General features: G+C 35.6%; 1 protein-coding gene and 1 long non-coding RNA gene across 3 annotated transcripts in view; one reads left to right on the top strand and one right to left on the bottom strand.

Moving 5' to 3' along the window:
• LOC125647812 (uncharacterized) lies at nucleotides 1-1,832 on the top strand. Its single transcript, XR_007360105.2, has 5 exons — nucleotides 1-210; nucleotides 884-982; nucleotides 1,104-1,208; nucleotides 1,482-1,568; nucleotides 1,663-1,832. It is a non-coding gene; the product is annotated as an uncharacterized LOC125647812 (long non-coding RNA).
• A 3,919-nt stretch (nucleotides 1,833-5,751) lies between these two features.
• LOC125647804 (nuclear envelope integral membrane protein 1-like) overlaps nucleotides 5,752-16,284 on the bottom strand; it is a 24,474-nt gene continuing 13,941 nt past the window's right edge. For both annotated transcript variants that reach the window (XM_048874624.2, XM_048874625.2), the window contains exons 6-8: nucleotides 12,119-12,483; nucleotides 9,329-9,490; nucleotides 5,752-7,968 (exon numbers count right to left, since the gene is read on the bottom strand). In XM_048874624.2, coding sequence (XP_048730581.2) covers nucleotides 7,671-7,968; nucleotides 9,329-9,490; nucleotides 12,119-12,483 — 825 coding nt within the window. In that variant the 3' untranslated portion in view covers nucleotides 5,752-7,670. The remainder of the gene's footprint in view (nucleotides 7,969-9,328; nucleotides 9,491-12,118; nucleotides 12,484-16,284) is intronic.

The raw sequence follows: 16,284 nt of genomic DNA, 5'->3' as shown, positions 1-16,284 counted from the left end.
GTTGTAAGATGTTATTGGTCTTCGCTCGTCTCAACGGTCACACCGTAAACATATTATTTGTCATATTCATGTTTACGAAAACAAGATTTGTTGAATGCTGATAGACTACACATTCTCTTAATATTTTTTTCACTAGAATTATGTCCAAGGTATCATTGAACGGGCACGAGATATCCTACGAGAGGAAGAGGCCTAGAGGCGAGATCGAGGGTAAGTGGACGTTATTTATATTCGTCGGTGTCGGGTCTTTGTGCGAGCTACAGGATTCTCTCAGTTATTCAGATATTTTAAACTAAACTCTCACTTCTAATGATTCAATGTTATGCCTCGTTCACACGAAGAATTTAATTCGCATTAAACGTAAGTTAATGCGAATTAAATCTGAACCGCGTTCACACGGAGATTTTAATGCGCATTAGTTTACTTCGAATTGAAATTGACGTCGCGATTTAATGCGAATTAAATTTACTTCGCATTAGCTCCGTGTGAACGCGCGCTAAGCGAAGCTAATTCGCATTAAATGTACACGCATGCGTAATGGCAAATTTGGGTCACATGCATCATACCCATGGTCAACTATATATATTTATTAATGTCAGTTTTGTACGAAAAACTAAGTAAAATGATAATAATCACTAAAAACATGTACAAACAGCATGTCATTAAATAATGTCAGACGTAAATCTGTGCTCTGCATAGGCACACTGAGTAATATATGTGGAAGGAATTGTTTTTATCTGTAATAACAATTTCCTCAACCATGCACTGGATCAGCAAAGTTAATTAATAGTTCTATCGGTTTCTGAACCATAGCAAATAGACCACGTCCAGTTTGAGAATTTTGAAAAATCACCATTCTGCTAAAACACAAATTGTATTCTAGATTACAGTAGAGAGCAAGGCAGACTTGGAAGGGAAGAAGAAATGTTAGGAAATCACGAAGAACGAAGACCTCATTGGCAAAGATCATGGAGAATTACAGGTACACTGGATATTCTCACCATTTCCATTGCAATAATATTCTATCAAGAAAAATCGCAACTTTTCTGACATCTGATTTAATATTCTAAGGTTGAAATATTTCTTCACTTCCATTTATTCAGAATATGCAGTCTGCTTTAAGTCTGGAAGATAGGGAAGATTTCTTTGTTCCAAGGAAACTGTTCTTCTTCAAGATTGACACCTTCAATTTCAAACCAAGTCCACAGGTAAAATTCTAATAGAAGTTGCTAGAATGTACATAACGGAGAAAACTAGGATCCTTATTCAAAATACAATGAAATGATCCACATGTGTCTTAGAAAGGATATGTAACCACTACCAGACAATGTCATCCTCATCTGGTTTTAAAATGTTAGAGATTCACAAACGATTCATAATTTGATTAAAATTCACAGAACTTTTGTTGTCTTTCTTGAATCGTGTGTCATACTGTTGGATTGTGAATTGCTGACTTTGTTTCTGGTTTTGTCCACATCTAGAGCGAGGGTCAAATCTCTGAGACAAACGTCGATGTCCAGTATCACAGACCTTCTACCTCCGCACAAGATTGCACTCCGGGTGAAAAGGTATGGATGTACGACATGTGATGTGAATGATATCAACCTATACATTACTGATGTTTGCAACATAGATTTATAATCCCCTTCTATTTTCATACAGGTCACTCGTGGTAAAGGAAACCGCTCTTGGAGGAAACGGGTCCTTAGATTCTTCGGGTTTCAGTAAAGTTGGAACCATATGTTGCAGTTTAAATAAACATCAAAGAAACTTTACTGAAAACACGAGAACAATTAAAGATATTGATATTAAATTTGTTGATCAACAATGAATTTATATTTGTGATTCTTATTTTGAACTACTCTTGGGCCTGAATTTCCAGTTTTCACCACTGTCGTCCAATCAGAGAGTAGTAGGCAGAGTCCAGACATCATATCTTATTTGAGAGAGAGAAAGAGAGAGAGCAAGCAACAGTGTAGTGAGGGGGTGGGGTGTCACACACAACCACTATCACATTAGATGACGTCATTTGGACAAAAAAAAAGATAAATACATGTAAAGAATATAAAGAATAAAGAAATTAAAAAATGAAAAAGGCCAAGGAACGTTTTATTCCAACACGAGACATCATTTGTGAAAACTTTAATACTTTCAGAAGAAAGCTTCGCGGCCGGAATTTGTTTTAACGAACTGCTCTGCAATCTGAATACTTGATACAGTATATCAGGGAGACTTTTGTATAGACAAAGACTAATATGCAGTTGTTTAGGTCCTGTTGTGTCATGGTACTAAGCAAATACGTCCTAGTTTTACGCAGTGATGAAAAGACTCTTTCAGCTGTCGCGGTAGTCACTGGGATAGTCATGGGCATTTTCAGAAGTTTGTCGACAGTTGTTAAGGGGTATCACCGCTACAGCACACTTCATCGCAATCCGTTACTATTCTAAAATCATAATCGCTCTCACTTGTAGTGTTGCCGCCATCTTTGAATTCATTTCCTAATTTATTGACCTATCTACTGGTTGGGGTACATGTTTGTGGGTATTCTTTCTGTATCCTTGAATCGGCATCACAAACATAAGAAGTTACATCAACCGGTTTTTGGTTTAACAGAAAGAAGGTATTTTCTGTTGTTGATTCTTTAATTTTGTTTGTTTTTCTGTTGTGAATGTTTTACAGCCCTTTTGCAGACTCTTTGAAAGACTCCTTTTTGTCCCAGACCTGTGTTTGTTTGTAAGGTACTATAGGAACACAATGATTTGGTTCATACAGCGATACTTTCCTGATGTCATCATCACCATCCCTAGACCACATGATGGTTGCTTCTAGCACTTCCGATTTGGGTTCCTTTTTGTTAGGTGAGGATATACTGAATGAATTGGAACTTGGAATACAGTTGTCAAAGCGATTAAGACTTGCCCATTCTCTATCTTGACACGTTAGCAAGATGACGCCATCGACCATTTTGACCTGGTCTGTTTGATTCACACCAGTGATTGGAGAGATCATAGATGTATCATCCTGTACACTTCTGTACTTGAAATCTGGATTCTTTAACACATTCAGTAACAGGGTGGTGTAAGTAGTACAATTCACAATCAGTAAAGATGTTCATCGCCAGTAATAATAAGAGACGCAGGATATCTGATACCATTTCCTCTTTGATTAACTTCTGAATAGGTGTTATTAACAACAAAACAAATGCATTTTTATGAATCTATATAATGTAAATTTTATATAAACAAGATGAGTTTGTGAAACACCCCCCCCCCCCTCCCCGATAATGGCCAATTCCAAAGATGGTCAAGGTCACAAGGACAAATATCTTAGTACCAGTAGAAAGATCTTGTCACAAGAAATGCTCATGCGCAATATGAAATCTCTAATATTTACCATTTAGAAGTAATGACCAATATCAAATTTTTATGCCCCCGAGATCGAATCGGGAGGGGGGGGGGTAATTGTTTTTGTCCTGTCATCATTCTGTCTGAAACTTTAACCTTGCTAATAACTTTTGAACATTAAGTGCTACAGCTTTGATATTTCACATGAGTATTCCGTGTGACAAGACCTTTCCGTGGGTACCAACATTTTTAGCCTGTGACCTTGGAGTTTGACCTACTTTTTGAAAACTTTAACCTTGTTAATAACTTTTGAACAGTAAGTGCTAGAACTTTGATATTTCACATGAGTATTCCTTGTGGCAAGACCTTTCCGTAGGTACAATCTAATTAAAATTAGATGTTGGATCCGCTCGCATACTCGCTACACAAACATCTAACAACATCCCGTAGAGGGTCACGTCAGAGGTCAAATTCGATTGACCAATGAAATCACCGCTGGCAAAATCATTGAATGTTTGTTGAAGCCGATAAATCTAGAGTGATACCGAATTTGACCTCTGGCGTGACCCTCTATGGGATGTTTTTAGATGTTTGTGTAGCGAGTATGCGAGCGGATCCAAGATCTAATTTTAATTAGATTGCCGTAGGTACCAACATTTTTTACTCTGTGACCTTGGAATTTGACCTACCTTTTGAAAACTTTAACCTAGCTAATAACTTTGGAATAGTAAGTGCTAGAGTTTTGATATTTCACATGAGTATTCCTTGTGACAAGACCTTTCCGTGGGTATGTTTGACCCTGTGACCTTGGAGTTTGATCAACTTTTAAAAATTTAACATTCGTCATAACTTCTAAATGGTAAATTTATATTAGAGCTTTCATATTTCACATGAGCATTTCTTGTGACAAGATCTTTCTACTGATACCAAGATATTTATCCTTGTAACATAGGCCATCTTTAGAATTGTCCATTATCGGGGGCATTTGTGTTTCACAAACACATTGTTTGAAAGTAGGTCAAATGCCAAGGTCAAAAGGTTTAGTACACACGGAAAAGTCTTGTCACAAGGAATACTCATGTGAAATACCAAAATTCTAGCATTTACTGTTCAAAAGTTATTAACAAGGTTAAAGTTTTCAATAAGTAGGTCAAACTCCAAGGTCAAGGTCACTGGGTAAAAAATGTTGGTACCCACGGAAAGGTCTTGGAACAAGGAATACTCATGTGAAATATCAAAGCTCTAGCACTCACTGTTCAAAAGTTATTAACAAGGTTAGTTTTTAAAAAGTAGGTCAAACTCCAAGGTCAAGGGTAAAAAATGTTGGTACCTACGCAAATGTTTTGTCACATGGAACAGTCATTCGAAATATCAAAGCTCTAGCACTCACTATTCAAAAGTTATTAGCAAGGTTAAAGTTTTTAAAAAGTAGGTCAAACTCCAAGGTCAAGGGTAAAAATATTGGTACCTAGCAAAAGTTTTGTCACAAGGATAATCATGTGAAATATCAAAGCTCTAGCACTCACTGTTCAAAAGTTATTAGCAAGGTTAAAGTTTTCAAAAAGTAGGTCAAACTCCAAGGTCAAGGGTAAAAAATGTTGGTACCCATGGAAAGGTCTTGTCACAAGGAATATTCATGTGAAATATCAAAGCTCTAGCACTTACTATTCAAAAGCTATCAGCAAGGTTAAAGTTTCTGACAGAATGACAGACAGAACAAAAACAATTTGCCCCCCCCCCCCCCCCCCCTAAAAATTCAAAAACATACATGTTACTTACAGAGTAAGTGATATTTTAAAAATCCCACAGATTCACAGAATATGTCCTAAATGACGTTCTTTTTAAGAGTAACAATGTCCAGCAGTCATTGTGCGAAATTCCTGACTTAACAGCAGCCCACATCTCTGCTGAAATCCTCCACATTTCTATCTGCATTGAGTTCTGGCTGTAAATTGTATACCCAATTTTTCAGATACCCCATAAAAAAATTGAGCGGGTTCAGGTCAGGGGAATGACGGGTCATACATTTGGGATTTTGAAAGAAATGAAGTTTTCATCAACTGTTTCATGCAACCAATCCACAACAAATCGGGTAGTGTGTGGGTTCGCCCTATCCTGTTGAAACCAGATTTCCTTTGGATTTATGCCTTTTCTGATTAACTCGGAAGGATTTTTTCTTTAAAACTTCAAGGTTACAAATGCAAATAAAATTACCCATGTAGATTTTGTCTGGGCTTTTGACCATGAAAAACAATAGGCTTCTTTCTCTCATCATAGGGAACAGGATTATCCTAATCTTGTAAGTACTGATTTTGTCTGACTCACAAAATGGATAGTTGCACTGCACCATTCCATGATACCACTCAACTATAAAAGGTGTATTAAAACAATCTACAACTTCAATAGATTAGAAATTTCAATCTTGTTTATTCACAAAATCTTGATTTGCATAAATATGGGCAATGTACAATACACTTAGGTTTGTAATCACATGAAGAGATGATGTGTGTTATGTACTGCTTTATATTGACACAAAAAGTTGACATATGAAATTATTTATAAAAATCGCAACTGTTACAAAAATTATGAAATAAGTTATTTTAAAAAGCATTAGAAACGGCATATAAAAATTTATACATTTATGAGATGAGCAAGTCTAGAGACATACAAGAAATATGTAATAATGTACATACACTGTTTAACACAACGGAGATAATTGTTATAGATGAAAAGTGGAAAAAAAACTTTGAAATTCACTTCATTGAGTGACAAAAATGCAATTTTAGTAGGCAGTCGTTTGGAAAAAAGCTAAAAACTCCATCATCTAGAGATCAACTGCTTTATGTGTTAAACCTATCCAACAAGACAGTAAAATTTAAAAGGACAAGGAAAGTGTTTATATTTACTGATATTTATTTTCCCATTTGTTTTTCGAAAGGAAGCCAGACATTATGATGTTTGTTCGTTTGTGAGATTGCACAATTAAGGCAGACCACCCCGGGAAAAGTGGTGAGCTCTAGTTCTTGTGCCTCCAGGTACAACAGTGGGCTAAGTTGGTAGGCACCCTGTTTGCTTTTTATTCTACACTTCCATTGTCAATTCCAGTTAATTTGGTGTTTGGAGAGTACTTGTGTCTGTCATATATAGCAATTAAATACCTTTGTCAAGAATTTCAAAATATTTTTAATACAAAATTTTTGAGATCAAGTTTTAATTCATAAAAATACTTAAAAGACAACCAAAAAAAAAAGAAGAAAAAAAAGAAAAGATTTGTAATGGATGAATCAATTAATCCCATTCTGTATAAAACTTAGCTTTGTGAATAATGGCATTTACACATACTGGGACTTCTGGGAGGAAAACAATTCTTGGGAGACCTGTATTTACCAAGATTTTCATTTGGCTACAGGGTTATTTCAGCCATTATAACTAGGGTAATAGTTTGTTTCACAAAAATATCTTGAAGGGAGAAATTCAACCTATGGACCCATTTCCAACTTCACCCAATTACTTCAATGTTTATAAGTTTTAAACTGATATTGCAGTATAGCACTGAATCTTTCATTCTATGGCAGAAAACATTCTATCGCATATTCCGGAAACCCGTTCTATAGAAAGCTGTTGGTAAAGTAAACAAAACTTGTGATACAATATGTGAATACTGTATAAGGATATTGATATGTACATGTAAATTCTAATTTAAGACAGGAATGTAGCATCCCCCTAACCCCCCTTCCCTCCAACTTTATTTAACAACATACATGTAGTTTTCTCATTATTTTTACATGCAAAGTTTGATTTATCAACTGCATGACAACCCTCCCTCTTTGTTTTATAATTGTAGCGAATGGTAATTGATATGTAAGCGTGAACTGATGATTTTTATTCTTTTTTTTTTAAGTCAAGAATTCACAGACATGAACTTCTTCTTGATCATAGGTTCAAATGGACAGAAAAACAAATGGCTTTCCCCTTATACTACAGACACAATGATGATTAATATTTTAATAACGTTCCCATTTTGCTTCAAAACAGATGCATTCAATATATGTTTATAAAACCAATAAATCTCTTTCTCATACACACTTAATCGATGATAAAGGTGGTCACCTCCATTCATTTTTTTGTCATGAGATATAACAGTACACTGCCAAATAAAACCCTATGGACATATTTCACTGTCCACAGCTTCACACAACCCTGCGTTACACACATACAATGTAGCTAGGGTGTACCTTTGCAGTTCCCAAACACCGGGCCATCCATGAGTATTTCATGTAAGGGTTCTTCACTTAAACTACAGGTGTGACACAACTATCCACCGTATCATGACAATGGAGGACCGTCGATACTCCGGTCTGAAGTCTCGCCCTGACTCTCGTCTTCCTCCTCTGAGCTGATCTCCGGACCATCTCCCTGTGATGAGTCTGGGGGATTGTTCTGTACGTATCCTGTGTTGTTTTGTAAGTATTCCATGCTCTCATTGTTTTGTATGTTCCTTACATTCGGTGTCTCTTGATCACTGTCTTCATCCATCACAGGAGTCACATCAGGTCCAATGTCATACTCCAACAATTCATCGTCTGTCACGTGCCACGATTTACCCTCCACAAAGTCTGCAAATCTGAGCCAAAAATGTTCACTTTTAATACATGGTTTACCCTCTACAAAGTCTGCAAATCTGAGCCAAAAATCTTTAGTTAATACTTGATAATGCTTAATTTATAGTGCAAAATTGAAAAGGGTTATCACATACATCAATTAATTGAAAGTAGTATTCAAAATGTTAAGCTGACAATATCTTCCTATGTCAAGGGTGGATTTACCATGTGACCTAAACATCAATAGGGGTAATCTACTCTAATGCTTACCAGTGTACCAGGTTTGGTGTCAATCAAGCAACTAATTCTTAAAATATAGTAGACAATATATTACCCTGTCCAGTTTGACCCTTGATCATGTCACCTCAAAATCAATAAGGGTCATCTTCTGCTGAAGATGTACTAGTGTACCAAGTTTGATGTCTGTCAAGCAAAGAGTTCTCAACATGTTGAGTGGACAGTATATTCCTATGTCCAGTTTGACCTGTGACCTTTGACCATGTGACCTCATAATCAATAGGTGTCATCTTCTCCTTAGGATGCACTAGAGTACCAAGTTTGATGTCTGTCAAGCAAAGGGTTCTCAAGATATTGAGTGGTCGGCATATTCCTATGTCAGTTTGACCATGTGACCTCAAAATCAATAGGGGTCATTTACTCCTTAGGATATACCAGTGTACCAAGTTTCATGTCTGTCAAGCAAAGGTTTCTCAAGATATTGAGCAGACAATGTCTTCCTATGCCCAGAGTAGATTGACCCTTGAGTTTTGGACCTGAAAAACAATAGGGGTCCTCTTCTACTCATAACCAACCCACATATGAAATATCATTACGATCAAGTGAACGGTCTCAAGATATTGAGCGGACAACATGTGGTCTACCGATCGACAGGTGCAAAGCAATATGCCCCTCTTCTTAGAAGGGGGCATAACAAAGGATAACAGTCAGTGGACCTACAACACACAGAGTGATCCCTACCTGTCTGTCATAGAACATAAAACAAACAGTCTTATTTGAATAAACACTGATGCTCCTGAATTACAACAAAGTGGATCTATAAGACATTGTAGTTGTTTTGTTTTTTTGAAAACTTCCAAAAACGAGTTCAATGTTAAGGCCACAAGGTCAACAAATCTGGTATCGTTGGAAAGGCCTTCTCTCAAGAAATGCACATGCTAAATATAAAAGCAGTACCTCTTATGATTTGAAAGATATGGCTTATATTCAAATTTTCTCAAAATAGGTCAAAGTTCAATGTCAAGGTCACCAAGTCAAAGATTTTGTCATATATGATTGACAAAAACACTGACTTGTCCTTCTATATCGGTATGACATTCCGTGCTCTGATTGACAAAAACACTGACAAAGACTAAGTACACTGACCTGCCAGGAATTTTGAGCCGACTTATGGTTTTCCATGCATTACATTCTGGACTCTGACAGAAGCTCCTCAACTCCTCGAGGGCTTTCTTAGTCTCCTCATGGCCCTGCTCTTGGTATTCTTCTTCTGTAAGTAACTTGATCTTTGGCTTGAAAATCTTGTACCTGTAAATCCAAAATGTAACTCCATAAAAATTTAGTAATTGAATTAAAAAGAATTTATACTAAAATATAATACACTTAGTGGCAATTTTCTATCTAAAAATATATTTTTAACAAGAACTTAAATTAGAACCCTTCTTGTTAAAGTAATGGAAGGTCATAGCAAACTTCTAGGGCCAGCGAAAAACAGTTGGTTATAACCAAACTTCGTTATATCCAATACAATGTTCATTATTTTCCTCTCATCGGGGAATTTTACATTCACTTAAGCTTTCCTTTTGAAATTGACATCGCTTTCATCATAAACTAAGCTTGATTCGGTTGTCCAAGTAATCATTACCAAATATGGAGCATCATCATGGTTAAAGGTCATATTGGCTGTTCTGTTTAAAGTAACAAATGGGTCAACAATATATTGTAGCACTTAAATCTAATTCAGTCCTCTTGTTCCAAAGATACTTCATAACAAATTTGAAAAGAATTGGAAGGATAGTCATCAAGAAGTAAAAAAATTTCTATTGTTCACACATAACTGCCCATTTTGGCCCCACCCTAATACCAAACCCCTACCCCTGAGATCATCACGTTTACAATTTTTGTATCAATAGCACTAAAGAAGATGTTATTTAGTGTTTTACACCTAAACACTATATACCAAGTTTGGCCCCACCCTGGGGTCAGAACCTCTACCCCGGGGCTCACGAAATTTACAATTTAAGGTAGAAGCTTCCTTGCTCATTATTACTATATACTCACTTTCTCTGGTAGATGCCCATGAGTATAGAAGATATTTTTTTTTAAATAAATAAATTTTACAGTTTTTACCCCAAAATTAAGACCCTGTTGGGGAAGAGGTGGGGGAGTCATGAAATTTACAAATTCTGGTCTCCTTCACCTACAGATGTTATATACCAAATTTGGTCAAAATTGGTCCAGTAGTTTTTGTGAAGAAGTTGTTAATGGATGACAGACGCACAACGACGAACACGGACCAATAGCAATAGGTCACCTGAGACCTAAAAAAATTCATAATTCATGTAAAAGCATTTTATTGTATAAATAAATATCACTTTGCAATAAGCATTAATTTGTACCTGTCTTGCCTACAATGTGAGAATATGCAAGATCATAAATATCAAGTTAGCGGAACTCTCTTGTAAAGAAGTTCGGAAAAGCATGTCGATCTTGGACATATTTTGTTTATTCAAACATGGCATCAGAAGACGATTTAACCCGTGCTTTCCACATTTAAAAGCATTTTTAAATGAAAGGTGTGTAAAAATGTCTGGATACAGGAAAAATGAACTCCTGAATTTAGCTCATGAAGATATATGTTTTTATTATATACCCATTAATGTATTGTTCGTTGATACTGTGGATTTCACAGCGTGTGATCCGGTTTTCCGGATCACCACACTGTGGTTTTCTGATTCCGTATCAGTATCCTCTGAAACTGATGCCGTCACAATGACGTCACAATGCATCAACGCAACGTTATTTGTGGAAAATATTGACCGCATCACAAAACAAAACTACGTACACAAAACATAATTTCATGGTATGTCTGTGTTTTTGATAATTTGGATTACATTTATCATCTTATAAATGTGGATTTAAAATGCAGAAGGAGGTATATAATAAATTTATCATTACTACAATAACTTGATCCGAAGAGTTGGATCACGTCTCGTTGACAGGCGCGGATCATCAGATCAAACTCGACGCTTCGCGTCTCATGTGATCTGATGATCCGTGCCTGACAACTCAACGTGATTCGACTCTTCGGATCAAGTTACTGTAGCAATAATATATATTTACGCAAGCCCTTCTCAGCTTTGGAAATTTCCTGGCTGACAGCAGTGGGGAAAAATCCAACACATTTCCATTAAAATCTATCATTTGTAGATATTTCTGCGTATTTTGTTTCTTTCTTGAATCAATACTACAGTATACTGCAATGTAATGATAGTGCACCATATTGTTAAAATCAGGTGAATTGATCACGACAAAAGTTGGAGAACTGGTATTATTTACCAACATGCCCAAATTCTCGCATATTCTGGGTCTCGCGAGACTTTGAAAGGGGAAAGTAAAATCGCGATCTTGCGTATTAGATGCACTTACAATTTTTATTTACTAGTTTTAATGACTCAATCACCTTCCAAGCACCAATAAAACACTAAATCAATGCCCAAAATTAGTGCATTCACACTCTACCAACAAGAATTTCATAATGATCTTTGACCTTGCCAAGATGACATTGGCCCAGAGTATTGAAGCACACTCTGGTCACTGGCAAGCCCTTAGTCAGGTTTGAGTTTGACTTGTAATGCATCTTTATTAAAATGAGATGTGTAGTACTGCGTGGTATCTATATATGAATGAGCTGCTAGAATATCTATAAGGTCTGGGTTTCCAAAGTCCAGCGGTATGAAACACACGTCAGCTCTGGGGGAAGTCAAGACAGCAACTGAATTGTATTTACAACTAAAGGGTTGAAAGTTATCGAAGTCCAAATCTGATCTAAAATAGTATTGATTTTCACTACATATGTAACAATGACAGACAATGATTTCATTATGCTAGCTAAATTTGTCTTCAAGTTGAGATGATTGTAATTAGAATACATACCTAATAAATCTAGTCAGCCTATTGTTAAATAATTCAGCAGGAAGATTGTACAAAGTAATCAGGGTCACAATGATGGCCACTGATGCCTCACGAATCTGTGTCCCATTGTAGATAAATCCCAGTGCGATCAGCTGTAACCCCCACTTTATCAGATATAGAGTTCTGGGTTCTGTCACTGGACCATAACGATAGCAGACAGCAAAGCTGATAAGGGCCGAGACACAAATGTATCCCACAATCCACTGCCAATAATCCATGAAGATGCTGGATGAGGAATCCAATACATTTCGTACAATGTATGTACAAAAAGATGAGTATAGGGAGAGCCCTATCGCCATTAGTATATAGCCAACTTTCTTAAGGCTCTAAAATGCATGTAAAAAGAACTCTGTGTAGTTTATCTGAAGATGAGAAATATGATAACATGATGTAAGGTACAATTATATATACAAAAAATAGTGATCAAGTTAAGCAAGAGTGCTGTGTGAATAAATGCACACATTAGTATAGAAACAATAGTAGCTTAGATCTCTGATGTAAAGGAATATAAATCGCACACAAATACTTTCAATTTTATCAACATGAACCAAATCCTTTCACTGCAATCAGGTGGCCATTAGTTTCAAAGAGAAAAAAAGATCATAAAAGTTTCCCTGTTCTTCAAAATTTCAAATAAAATTAATCTGTTTTCCAAGTAAGAAACAAATCTACTAGGTTTCTCGTATATATACGCATTTACTTCTACATAGAGGATCTAGGACAATCTAAATATAGACTTGAAAGTTTTCCATTATCATTTGAATATTGTATTGTTTTTGTAAATAACTTGATCGGTTAAGGGCTATTCCAGCAAAAAACGTATGGGGGGGGGGGGGGGGGGGAAGGCACGGCAGTCGATATTTTTTTGGATGGGTGGGGGTGATTTGGGAAAATATATTTGTATGGGTGGTTGTCTTTCAGGTTAAATAAAAAACATGGGTGCCTGTGAATTTTGATAAAAATGAAAACATATCACGCTACGTTTCTATTATTACAAAAGTAGAAGAAAAGCGGAGCCATTCTACAGACCCTGAAACGTGCTACTACACCAGTTGCACGGTACGGTTCAGTACGCTTTATGAACGGTACGGTTCGTTTCTTGCACGGTACGGTACGCTTCTTGAACGGTACGGTTCGCTTCTTGCACGGTACGGTTTGCTAAAAATAGCTGCACGCTTTGTGAACGGTTTGCACGTTTTATTAATGAGGTGGGTGTGGCCTGAACGCTTTGACTTCGTATAAATTGTACGTTTCGATAGTTTGTTTTCACTTGATCGGTCTTATTCGGCTCTTTGATTATCGGCTGCAGGATTTGTGGTTGTGTTAGAATGTGCACACGGGGAAATGAGACGTTATTTTTGATTGCTTCGATGGAATAATTCCATATTGATAACGTACATAAAAGTTATGAATAAAAGTTTTTAGAATTTGCTTAAGTCTAAGTCTTAATGGTTGTTATTACGTTTCAATTTGTTTTTCATTTCTCATCAGACATTTATTAATTTACGATTTTATAAAAAGTTGTTACATGAACTGCTCCCCGACATGGGCGTGCGTAAGTGTAAAAACAAAGCGTATTAAGTTTCCGGATATGAATTACAGTGCCTAAATTGGAAAAGTTTTTAAGAAGAAGTGAATTTTGTTTTGAATACACTAAAGTCGCAAATGACACAATGATTATTTTCTGCACTTCCCATTTATTGTGATTTATCATCGGCATTATGAAAGATCCAGGATATCTGCACGTGAAGTTTGTACGTCCTTTTTTGTCAGCATTCAGTCATTCATAATTAATAATGTTAGATATTTGTTGCATTTGTCTTTGAATCAAATAAAATGATGATAATACATATATATTCCTATCCTTTATCACGCGAAGTCCGATTTTCATTTCCCTGACTTTATTTTTGATCACTGAAAATTGAATTAAAAAAAATTAACAGAAAAGTAAGGTAAGTGTATAGTTTGCAATAAAAATGTTTCATATACCTTTTCTATATATTGTTGAAATACTTGAAAATGCTGAAATGAATAATTTTTTGCGGCCGATTTGATGCTTTGCATCAATTTAACTTGTTTACATTCTTTTACACATGTATGTATCTATTTATTTCTCTGTCGATGTAATTAAAAATTGTTTATTAGTGTATATAATAAATCCGCCAATCTACATCTATCTATATGGGTCGTTATCAATGTAGAAGAGAAAAAGATATGTCAAAATTATTGCTAATAAAGTAATGAAAATATTACAGTGTAGAACATGACAATTTTTCTAATCGGTCTAGAAATTTCTCATATGATTCAGACACTGTACGTAGGAAAGTACATATTGAATACATTAACGCTACAAATATCAATTTCATCCGCACATATGGCTTCCACTTGTCTAATTTACGATATAACCCCCTTCCGTCGGGTGCTTGTGAATTTTCATTTTCTCACTGACAACTTTAACACCTACATTTCATCCCATGTCGCTGTAAAGGGTGCTTCCAAAATGCTGTAATCAGTGGTAATAGGGACAAAAAAACGAAGCCCTTGTGTATTTGTGGTATACCTGTATTCATTCATCCATGATGAGGTACACCGTAACTGTAGCAACAACCTGAATAGTTCACCTCATACCTGCACTTGAAGACGAAAACTTGAAGAATTCAGACGTAAGTAATATATTACATGTATTTAGATATTTTGTCTTTAAAAAAAGCAATCAGTCCCCATTCTCATACATTCTAGCACACTTTTTTTTTTTTAAATTACGCACTATTTTCCTTTTTTGAATATTCGCTAGGAAAAATCTGTTAAACATTCCTCAATTTAAACAAATAATAAAATGGTTCTGTGCTTTTCTAGCAGATCATTTTTATTTTATTATTTTTTTTCAGCATATCTCTAGGTCTCTCTGTCTGTCTCTTATTGAGTATAATATTATATTTACGTATGGTTAGAACAATGATTACATGTACAGTGTACATCCTGCACAATTACGAAAATAATCGTACAATGTGTTATTAGCAATGTACGTGTTGCTCAACAATTATCGTTTCCTACACCAATCACAAGAATCTTCTTTTAAAAAGCAAGTCGTCATTTTAATTCCAAAGAAATAAACCATTGTGGATTAAATTCAATAAATCATGTCGTAAATTTTGATAAAATGCTATAGTTCATGTTTACATTATCATACCCATGAACTATGAAGTTTAACATACATGTATGCATAATATGTGTATGCCAAGGGTCGAAATTTGGTTTAGGATTTTTTGTGAAATTATTTATGCAGATTATATTATCGATTAACGAAATGTCGCTTCGAGCGATTTCGTTAATCGGGAGTCGAGGATCTGATTTTAATATATGATAGATTGATAACAGGGAAAAAATGTCATAAAAAATTGCACTAAAATAAAACAATGCTATAGTAGTATTCCTAAGCGCAAAATATGAATTTGATATAAAACTTGTGAAAATTTGTTATCGACCAACTGATTTTACGTTGATATGGATGGACATTTAATAAGAAATTATGATAAGAATGAACAAACCCTTAATACTTCATTATAAGTTAATAAAATGAAAAAATTAACTTGTGTATTTCACGAAAAGTTAATTTATGATTATTAAATGTTGCATATTATTTCAATACTAATTGATTGATTTGGTACGGTATGTGCAAATCAAACAAATAATGATTGGTAATTGTAAAAACAATCACTTATTCCTAAGTGCAGATGCAACTGGCGGCGAAAAAGTTAACGACTCTAACGATGAGCAGACTGATTAAACGCGAGCGTTTTTGATCTTCCATGAAAATAAGTTTTAATTTAAAAAAAAAAAGAAATTAGTTAATTTTCAAAAGAAAATTTCAACCCCTGGCATTTAACAATCCCGTTCCACCCAGCTAATGCCTGCAGAAAAAATGGCAGTCAAGTGAAAAAGTGGGTCACGTGACATAAATTGCACGTTTTCTGCACGGTACGGTACGCTTTCGGGCTTTTGGGGGCGGGGTTTGCATAATATTATCCTGCACGCTTTCTGAACGGTACGGTTCGTTTCTTGCACGGTACGGTACGCTTCTTGAACGGTACGGTTCGTTTTTTGCACGGTACGGTACGTTTCTTGAA

Source organism: Ostrea edulis, chromosome 6 (genome assembly GCF_947568905.1).
Source record: "Ostrea edulis chromosome 6, xbOstEdul1.1, whole genome shotgun sequence".
Lineage (NCBI taxonomy): Eukaryota > Metazoa > Mollusca > Bivalvia > Ostreida > Ostreidae > Ostrea > Ostrea edulis.
This window is presented reverse-complemented; position numbering and strand designations above follow the sequence as displayed.